The sequence below is a fragment of the Anopheles coluzzii genome, chromosome 3 (assembly GCF_943734685.1).
Source record: "Anopheles coluzzii chromosome 3, AcolN3, whole genome shotgun sequence".
Taxonomy (NCBI): domain Eukaryota; kingdom Metazoa; phylum Arthropoda; class Insecta; order Diptera; family Culicidae; genus Anopheles; species Anopheles coluzzii.
The window spans coordinates 31,582,126-31,592,092 of NC_064671.1; the positions used below are offsets into that span (position 1 = coordinate 31,582,126).

The following is a 9,967-nucleotide window of genomic DNA, read 5'->3' on the forward strand; positions in this document are numbered from 1 at the left end:
ACAATAGCGAAACTGGAATTAAATTATCCCTTTTTATGTTAAAATTTTTTGACACAATAGTTGGACTGCAATTTAGTTCACAACTGGAAAATTTAAGCTAAAATACCGTATCATAAAGTGAAAGCAGCCCTGCCACAAAACGTCAACATGCTGCTCCGTGTAAGCGCGCCTTTCTCTTTTCCGACCAACTCATTGGGCTCACTTGGTAAACAACAACAAAACGGTGCGCGTGCCTAGCGGTTGGAGTTTGTTTCGTTTCGCTCGCTGTCGCTTCAAAATGCCTCCCAAGCACTGTCGAATATGTTACAAACCGGACAACGACGATCTGATCTCGGTGCGGCTAAAGCAGGACGATGTTTCCATCGAGGAGATGATTCTGTCCCTCACCGGCATCTCCGTGACGGGCGATCGGCGTTTGCCGCAAAACATTTGCCTCGATTGCTTGGATCGGTTGAAGGTGGCGTACGAGCTTCGGCAGCAGTGCATCCGGACGAACGATTGGCTGTGCGAGGAGCTGTTAGGGTAAGGGAAATAACAATTTTGGTGCTGGTTAAAGTTCTTTAAATACGATGTTTTTTGCTTCGTAGATCCAAAGCGGATGTTAAGGTTGAATGTAAAGCAGAAACGGCAGATGCACCTCACTCCAAAGAACCGCCTGAGGTGGATAATGGAGATGAAGAAATGGTACAGACATCGGTCGCCAGTGAAGTCCCCGATTTACTTGGAGAAGACAATGGACAAGCATCGAGCAATGAGCGCGTGCAGTCAGACCATAGCGATGACGAGTGTAACGCTTCTCAAGAAAATATCGATGGACAAACGGAAAGCGAATCTGCAGAATGTCTCGAAATGGTGGAAGAACTTGCAGAAGAAGCATCTTCTCTCCAGCAGCTTGAGATAGAGATTGATACCGGAGAAAACGAATGCGATACAAAAGAGGTCTACCTACTGTCAGAATCTAGCTCCAGCGAGGAAGAACTGACGATAGAAATGATTCCAAGCGAAGAATCGACCGTTGACGTCGAGATGGATTTAGATGATGGTACTACCGAAGAGCAGTACGATGAGGAGTGGGAGCAACAAACGTCCGAAAACTCGCCCCAGCAATCACAAACAACGAATCTACAGCGAGCAATGTGTCGTATTTCGGAGCCCAATTTACACACACTCTCAGTGGAACAGGGATACTCCATCGTGGAATTGCGCCATCACCGTTGCTGCTGCTGTACGGATTTTTTCCCCTCCAAAGAAGAGCTCAGCGAGCATTTGCGAGAATGTAGCGCGGATGCGAAGAGTCAACCCGACCCTACCGCCCGGTACGTTTGTGAGTACTGTGGCAAACAGTTTAAGCTATGGCTGGTCTACATCTCCCACAAGCGTTTGCGAGAGCAGCGCCAGTTTTACCAATGCCAACTGTGCCACGTGCTGCTTGACTCGGCCACGCGCATGATATCGCACATGCTCATGTCGGAACAGCACGCGAACTATTTTAAACTGCCGCGGGATAGTATCGTCGATCGGTACACATCGATCGAACTGCCCGGGGAACGTTGCTGCTGCTGCAAGAAGTATTTCGATCGGAGCGAAACACGGCTTGAGCACGTGCAGCTTGCGCATCGCTCGAGTGCGCACGATGCGGCGAGCAATCTACCCTACGGTTGCGATGCGTGTGGTCGAAGATTTAGGAGTAAGGAGCGGCTGAACGAACATCTCCAGTACACGGTGGACGTTAGGCAGCACTACTGCAAGCAGTGCGACTTTCAAACGTACAACCCGAGACGCATGGAGCTGCACCTGTACAGTGGCATTCATCGGGAAACGGGGCTGCCGGCGGCAATCGAGCTGAAGCCGCTGCAAAACAGCTTGAAGAAGGGATGCCGGTTACAGTACTGTTGCTTCAAGGGATGTGGCAAACCATTCCCCCACCCGGAAGCGTTGCAGCAACACATCCAAGCGGAACACCGGCAAACGTTAGCGGACCAGAAGGCTGAAGCGGGCCGCATTAGCAAGGTGATAAATCCGGAACATTGTCACGAATGCACCAACTGCGGTGTAATATTTAAAAGTGCGTCCGCGCTGCACGCCCACCGAACTACCGCACTGCAAAGCAATCGCCAAGCGTACGTCTGCTCCGTGTGTGGTGTGCGCAAGCGAACTCGCACCGATCTGGCCGCGCACGAGCGGGCGGCACACACCGGCGAACGACCCTTCGCGTGCGAACACTGCGACAAAACGTTTGCGTCGAAGAAAACGCTCGCCTCGCACCGACTCTGCCACACGCCCGGACAGTACTCGTGCGAGCTGTGCGGGGGGAAGTTCAACCGTAAGGAGCATCTGACCCGCCACAAGCTGCTGAAGCACGGGACGGCCACCATTCCGTGCGAGGTGTGCGGGAAAATGTTTAAAACCCGCGCCACGCTCACCAACCACATGGTGTCGCATACGGGCGAGAAGCGGTTCCAGTGCCGGATGGAGGGGTGCGACAAGCGGTACGGGACGGTGGGCGATCGGCGCCGGCACGAGATGTCGGTCCACACGCAGGAACGGCCCCATCCGTGCGCGTACTGCGACGCAACGTTCGTGCGGAAGCGCCAGCTGACGATACACGAGCGGCGGCACAGGGGCGAGAGGCCGTTCGTGTGTCCGGACTGTGGGAAGGACTTCATCGATGGGTATCCGCTGCGGGTGCACCGGCGGGGCGGCTGTAAGGGCAAGCTGTGAGCTGTGCTGTTGGTGTATACGAGAGGGCTATGGCTAATGGAGATAAACAGGCTTATTCGATTCTTCTAATCGATTGCTCTTTGAAATGTGCTTGTTATTTTAGAAGTCTAATTGAAAAAAAACCATTCCAATAGGGCAGCCTCCCAGTAGGGGACAAATACCCAGATGAATTCTTAAAAATACGCTTCAAAAATTGAAATGTTTGCCAAAACATAAGGAATTTTCTTATAGATAATCGAACGAAGTGATTTATTTTAATCTATTTTCATTGAATTATCTTTCCGCTGGCTGAACTATTGTTTTCAATATCGATAATTAATTTTTCATAGCAAATACACTGAAATATTTTTTTTTTAAACTGCCAAATTATCCAACTTGATCCATTTCCCGCTAGGGTTTTGGATATCGAGAACGACTGGCTTGAATCGACTCCAAATCACAATTATTAGCGATATAGTTTAGTTGCAAAGTAGACCGGATTTCCTTAGCAGTAGAGACATCTCGATTGCAAGAATAGATTAACCCTGAAAGTAAAGAATAAAAAGTAAAACCTGAAAAATGCTCTCATAAATAAACATATATACGAATTCGGACATTCCAAAGCAGCTTCAATTCCGGGCAATCGGTGCAAAGCGTTGGAACGAGTACAACCTCTCCGAGGCACCGTCGGAACGGAATCGATTCCGACAGAGCCCAACCACCCGACCATCACTATATCTCGAACGAAACCTCTATTAACCTTGTGTGCAGCAAAGAGATGCCATCTGTCAAACGCATCCGATCCTGTTGGTAAACAACTTTCCAGTTTTGCAACAATTTGCTTCATTTCGTGCTAATTTAGTTGTGATAATTAGTGCATTTCGTGCTGATTGCAGCTTATGTAGCGAGCAAAGAGCGTGTAACTTCTTTCAAACGGTCTCATCACTACAAACAACTGCAAAAGTAAGAGAAAATATATACAAAAAAAACCCAACCGTAAACAGATACAAAACACACCGATTCCCGGACCGGACGAAGAACGAATGGATCCGTTCCGGTGGCAAAACAAAATTTATAAATAGAACAACCAAAAACCGTTACATGCTACCGAAATGGTGGAATGAAATTAATATTATTTAATAACATTTTTTTCTCAGCCATGCCCGGTCCACGTTCCAACCTGTGGTCCTTCTTCACCAGAGACCCAACGGGGAAAACAGCCAAATGCGCCCTCTGCAATCAGCTAATGTCGGTGGAAAAGTCAACGTACTCCAATCTGCGCAGGCACATCCTGAGGAAGCATCCTTCCAGACGCCATGAAGTCGCACCACGTGTAAGCAGTCGGGCCCGCGGACCCTTTTGTCCCAGCCCTTTATTCATCCTTCCTTTCCCTCACTCGTTCTCACAGGAAAAGACACTACACAATGCGATGTGGAAACACTTCAGCAAGGAGCCCGAAAAGCGGGCCAAATGCCGGCACTGCAGTACGGTGCTCACGTACAAGTACACGACGTCCAGCCTGGGCCGGCACATGCAAAACAAACACGTCAAGATACTGCTGGAGGAGCAGCAAAGCAGCGCGGTCCAGTTCGAGGAGGAGTACGAGGAGGTGTACGAGGAGGAGGGGGAGCAGGGGGTGTTTCCGATGCACAGCGACGAAGAGCGTAGCCAGTACGCTGCGGGTGGTTGCGTGTCGGGTAACGAGTCGGACGAGGAAATGGAGTGTGGCGGTGGATTGATTGAACTGCAGCCGGTGAAAAACGATGGACTGACGGAACCGATCAAGCTGGAGGTAGGTGCGGTGGTGCGGTATTTGGAGTAAGACGCTTGGTGAGATTGGATAGAGAATACGTTTTTAATTTCGCAGATCGTCGACCTAAATCCGGAACCAACCTCGAATGACGATCCGGATCATGAACTGATCGAGGGCAGCATACACCATCACCACCATCACCAGTCAAGCCGGGTATGGGGCTTTTTGGGATGCGCAAAATGGGTCATGTCAAGCTCATTAATTGTACTTACATGAATTGTTCAGATAACACAGTACGATGAAGCAGCGGCCATGATGCACCACCACCACGAGCTCGGACAGGAGGACGACCTGTCGGAGGTAATAGAAGAGACGGTGATAGGACAGATCATGGGCCCGGAGGGCACGGCACACCCCGGCCCGGCCGACCCAACCGCAACGGAGGATGAAGAGCGGAAAGCTAGTGCCGGTTGCCTGATAAGCTCCAGCATGAAACATATTAACACCAAAGTGGCCACTTTCGCCGTCCATACAGCGCTCGAGATGGAAAGCTTAGCGGCGCAGCAGCGAATAATAGCGCAAAAGCTTGTATCGGACATACTGTTCAATGCAAAGTTGGACAATTTAGATGAAAACTCGCTGGTGATCGTGCGCGTTGGAACGTTCGAACGCGAATGAGCGATTTTTTCTATTAAAATAACTTTGTTTTATAATTTAATATGTACAAACTAAATAGACTATGTAAAATATGACTTAAAAGAGATTGTCACTACACTACACGCCCTGTTAAACGTCGAACGGCCGATTGACCTTCCCCAGTATCATCGCGTACTCCGTCAGGTTGTCCAGCTTGGCGTGAAACATCACATCCGCGATGAGCTTTTGCGCAAAGATCCGCTGCCGCAGCGGCAAACACTCCAGCTCCATGGCAACGTTCGTGGCGTAGATGGCCGTCTTCATGCTGATGTCTTTCATACCGATGGAGAAGAAGTTGTCCTGCCGCCGCGGGGATTCGTTAAGCTCCAGCTCCTTGCTTTCCCCTTGCAACGTGCTGGTGCGTACGATCGATTCTTCCATCGTCTGCGAGGAAAACGTTTCCTCTGTGTGGTGAACATGCTCCTCATACTGGCTGGAAGCGTCCATTTCCTCACAATTGATCTCCTGCCGGGGTGGGTGATGCAAGCGAAGTTCAGAACAGTGTTGCGCACAAAGTTGTTGCGACCCCGATCTTACCACATCCTGCTGTGATTCGTTTATAATCTCCTCCTCGATCACTTCCTGATCTGCGTCATCGGGACAGGATTCGGTATCTGGATGCACGAGCTGGAAAGATAACCAAAATCATATATCTTTTTCTCCCGAACCGACTCTCTATGCCATCCAGTTTTACCTCAATCTTAACCGATGAAGGCAGATTGGTCCCATCGATCTGGTGCACCTCGGCCGAGAAGAGATCAGCATCCAGTTCGAGCTCCAGCTCTTGCAGCGAAGTGCTGGTGCCTAACGAATCCTCGATCGATTCGGCATGGTATTGGGTGCGGGACACTACTTCAAACAGCGCCTCCTGCCCGCGTTCCTGCTCCAGCACCAGCGAGGGATGGCGCGACTTTAGGTGGCGTATTAGATTGCCCACCACGTTCTTCGGGCAGCCCAGCACGGAGTAGCAGTAAACGCATTTGGCCTTTTCCTCCGGCTGCTTGATAAAGTGTTCCCACACATAGTGTACCGGTACGCTCTCGAACTGTTTCGGGTAGGGGAAAAACAAAAGAAAAAGATGGTTAGAAAAAAGTGCGCTGGAAAGGAAACCTTTTCCAGTTCCTTTACCGTATCCGTATCGCGCTCTTGTCGTAACACTTCCTCATGCTTCCGATACAAATGTCGGCGCAGGTTCGATAGGGTCGACTTTTCGTAACTTATCAGCTGGCCGCAGTGCAAACATTTGCCCCGTTTCTCCTGCGGATCTTTGCTGAAGTGGTGCCACACGATGGCATTGGATTTGAGGGTATTTGGCATAGCTGAAAAGGTGGAGAAAAAGAGAACAGCAAGGATTTAAAATTTAAAATAAAAAAATATAATTTTATGTCCAAAAAAACGGTCGGAACGTGATCCATGTGCAACTGTTCCGGCCTGTGTTTTGGTGGAACTGTGCGAATCCGGATCCGGATGGAGTGGATCGCAATCATTCCCGTGTTGAGATGGCTGGAGCGAAGGCCAACACAACCGTTCCAACCGGTGCGCGGCAAACTCAAATTCAAATTAGTTCAGCGAAAAAGTACGAAAAAACGGCACGCAATGTGTTTAATTACAAGAAATAACACTTTTACTGCCAAATTATCTGCTGCGTCGTAGGTAAAGCTAGGTGCGATATAAGGGAAAAGTGTAAACAACACAAAACCCATCGGGATGCGTTCAATTCAACAGCCGATGTACGCAACGGACGGGTTTGCTGTACCTACCTGTAATGAGTGTAATTCGTTCACAGCCGGTGTAATTTTACTAATTTCACAAGAAAAGTAACATTACGAGTGGTAAAGCACAATAAACTGTGGAGGATAGAATGTATTCTAAAACGAAAACAAATCCAAGCGCGTCTACGGGCGCATGACAGCACAGCACGTGCCAAGGTATATAGAGCGGTGGTAGTGTGGCGATTTAAATTGATCGTTAAGTTTTATTTCGCGGAACAGATACAGTATCGGACAGAAAGATAGGGCATTGGGTTTTTACGCACCGTGCACCCGTTGGGCCAAGTTTATGTGTGGTTTGTATGTGTTTGTGTTTGTGTGTGTGTGTGTGTATGTGTGTGTATGTGTGTGTGTGTATGTGTGTGTGCATGTGTGTGTGTGTGTGTGGATGTATGTTTGAATGTGTATTGATGTGTGTGTTTGCTTCACAAGTAGGTCGTTTCGGATAGATTTGTAAGTAGCTTTTTTGTGTTTTGGGTTAGGTTTTTGGTGTGATAAGCAGGACCACCGCCCTCGCGATCAGTGTGTTTTCGATATATTAACAATGTTACGGTCTTCTTTCGCCGTGGTCTTCTGAGGACGACCGGTTGACTTGCGCGTTTCGGTTGTCCAAGCGCGTTTCAGTTGTCTAAGCACGTTTCGGTTGTCCGAAGCGCGTTTGCCACAAAAGTGCGCGATCGTTGCATTACGAACTCGATCCTTTTGCGATTAATGCCAGCAGCAGCCATTCGCTTTTACATATGGCGCTGATAATCGGTACAACGTTTACCTCGACCCATTGTTACTAACATTGCTTGCTTGGACCGTCAAGAACGCGCTGGTTAAAAACTTGGACACGGCTGATCCCGTGCTCTGCCTGCGTTCTACTTCTATACGCGATGAATTACATCGTTGTCGAGCAGCGAAAACATCGCATGGATAAAAACTATCAACGAGTACGCGAGTAAGCGTCTTCCCTTCAAAATCGAGAACAGAATACTGCCGCGCTCATGAAACAAAACGCCCATTGAAAAGAACAACTGCGCGCCAGCTCAATGCACGCACAAAGTTTACCATTCGCACACAACGTGCAACGCAGAGATGCACGAAGGCCTTTCAATGGCGTGCACTGGAGAAACACCTGTGAGAGAATGCCGAGTTCATTGCTATTGTGCGTGTGTCCATTTCGCACCGGTGTCGCATTCACATTCATGAAACAGCACACCTGCGTTTTCGTCCGAGGAACAAGGGCTGCTGTCGATGCAAACTTTAGTTTTTATCCAAGTGTAAACGCACAATGTTTCACATGATAACACACATAATAAGAATAATTTCAACGCAATATGACATCATGGCAAGCTATGTTTTTCAGACACAAACCCGCGCACTTGCAAATACACATTAAAAAGCACACTCACTTTCTACTACTACACACACACACACACACACAAACACACACACACACACACAAACACACACACACACACACACACACACACACACACACACTCACACACATACACACACATACACACACACAAACACGAGTAACGTGGCAAAACAAGTGCACGGTGCATTGAAAAAAAAAGGGTCCTATCTTAATGTCCGATACTGTAGCTGTTCTGTAATGAAATTGGCTTGGAATGATTGTTGTTTGCACTTCGTTTTAACCTTCATTTCTATAACCAAAACTACCCCTTTACTTCTGCCATCACCTACCCGGGTAGGTCATACGTTTTAAACGGGAATTATCATTTTTATTGGTGGAAAAATTTATTATTTCAACTAACTATATGGTTCTATGATAAAATACTTCTTTTTATGTTTCAACTGTGTGATGTATGGTTTTGGTAGTTACATATATTTGATGCATAATAAATAGTATAACTGAGGCAGCGGTCAGAACTTCGCCGCATGCGATTTTGCCGCAAGCTTTTGTATGGGATTTGACGTTAATGACAGCACTTGGGGATCTGCCGCATGCGGCGATGCGGCAAAATCAAAATCATTTGATTTTGCCGCATCGCCGCATGCGATTTTATTTCAGATGTCAAATGCCTAAAATCACATCAATGAATGATTATCTTTATAAATAAACAACAAAATATCATTATAATACCTTGAAAAGCTAGAAAATTGAGAAAACTCTTTTCTTGCCGCATGCGGCAAAATCGCATGCGGCGAAGTTCTGACCGCTGCCTGACACTCATAAACCGCCATGTCATCCTGATGATCAGGTCAGGCATTTAAAGCTCAATCACTCTTAAGAAGAATATTTAAAGCTAAACAACATTTTGTATAGTACCTATATAGTACCAGTACTCACATACGCCTCTGAGACATGGACACTGTCCAAATCTGACGAAGCCCTCTTAGCCGCGTTCGAGAGGAAGATGCTCAGAAGGATACTTGGCCCCGTATGTGTGGAAGGACAATGGAGGAGCCGCTATAATGACGAGCTATACGAGATGTACGGCGACCTCACTGTCGTACAGCGTATTAAGCTCGCCAGGCTCCGGTGGGCTGGCCATGTTGTACGCATGGAAACGGACGACCCAGCCCGTAAAGTCTTTTTAGGCCGTCCACAAGGACAGAGGAGGCGTGGTAGGCCCAAATTGAGGTGGCAAGATGGCGTGGAGGCGTCCGCCATTAAGGCCGGGATAACGGACTGGCAGACGAAGGCGCGAGACCGTGAGCGGTTTCGGACACTCCTGAGGCAGGCCAAGACCGCAAAGCGGTTGTAGCGCCGGATAAGTAAGTAAGTAAACAACATTTTGAATAGAATCTATGGATATAAGTTTATGCATTTTTATAGATATCATCACGAAATTAACGACTTTACCGAAACCAAACTCCATTATAATGGTATGCATTACCTACCCGTGCAGGTGGTCATAGAAGTAAGGGGCACAAATCGAATGTTTGATTAAAAATATAGTTTAAAATGTCACAAAATTCTCATTTTTTGCTGTAAAATAGAAAACATGTTTTTTTTAAACATTTCCCTTAAATCATGGAAACCCCGGTAACGTCTTTTCTCACTACCCAAGCCAAATTATTGCTCACAATG

At 47.7% G+C, this 9,967-nt stretch overlaps 3 protein-coding genes across 3 annotated transcripts; 2 read left to right on the plus strand and 1 right to left on the minus strand.

Moving 5' to 3' along the window:
• The first annotated feature begins 215 nt into the window (after positions 1-215).
• On the plus strand, positions 216-3,268 carry LOC120959207 (zinc finger protein 345-like). Its single transcript, XM_040382457.2, has 2 exons — positions 216-522; positions 588-3,268. Exons 1-2 carry the CDS (start codon positions 278-280, stop codon positions 2,719-2,721), a joined length of 2,379 nt encoding a protein of 792 aa, XP_040238391.2. The 5' UTR covers positions 216-277; the 3' UTR covers positions 2,722-3,268.
• A 242-nt stretch (positions 3,269-3,510) lies between these two features.
• On the plus strand, positions 3,511-5,145 carry LOC120959215 (uncharacterized). The gene is made up of 5 exons (XM_040382466.2): positions 3,511-3,663; positions 3,858-4,033; positions 4,109-4,492; positions 4,568-4,666; positions 4,739-5,145. The coding sequence occupies exons 2-5, from the start codon at positions 3,860-3,862 to the stop codon at positions 5,129-5,131; spliced, it is 1,050 nt and encodes a 349-aa protein (XP_040238400.2). The 5' UTR covers positions 3,511-3,663; positions 3,858-3,859; the 3' UTR covers positions 5,132-5,145.
• Positions 5,090-8,642, minus strand: LOC120959216 (uncharacterized). Its single transcript, XM_040382467.2, has 5 exons — positions 6,910-8,642; positions 6,278-6,468; positions 5,844-6,194; positions 5,687-5,776; positions 5,090-5,614 (listed from the first exon to the last, which is right to left on the minus strand). The coding sequence occupies exons 2-5, from the start codon at positions 6,464-6,466 to the stop codon at positions 5,240-5,242; spliced, it is 1,005 nt and encodes a 334-aa protein (XP_040238401.1). The 5' UTR covers positions 6,467-6,468; positions 6,910-8,642; the 3' UTR covers positions 5,090-5,239.
• Positions 8,643-9,967: the final 1,325 nt, after the last annotated feature.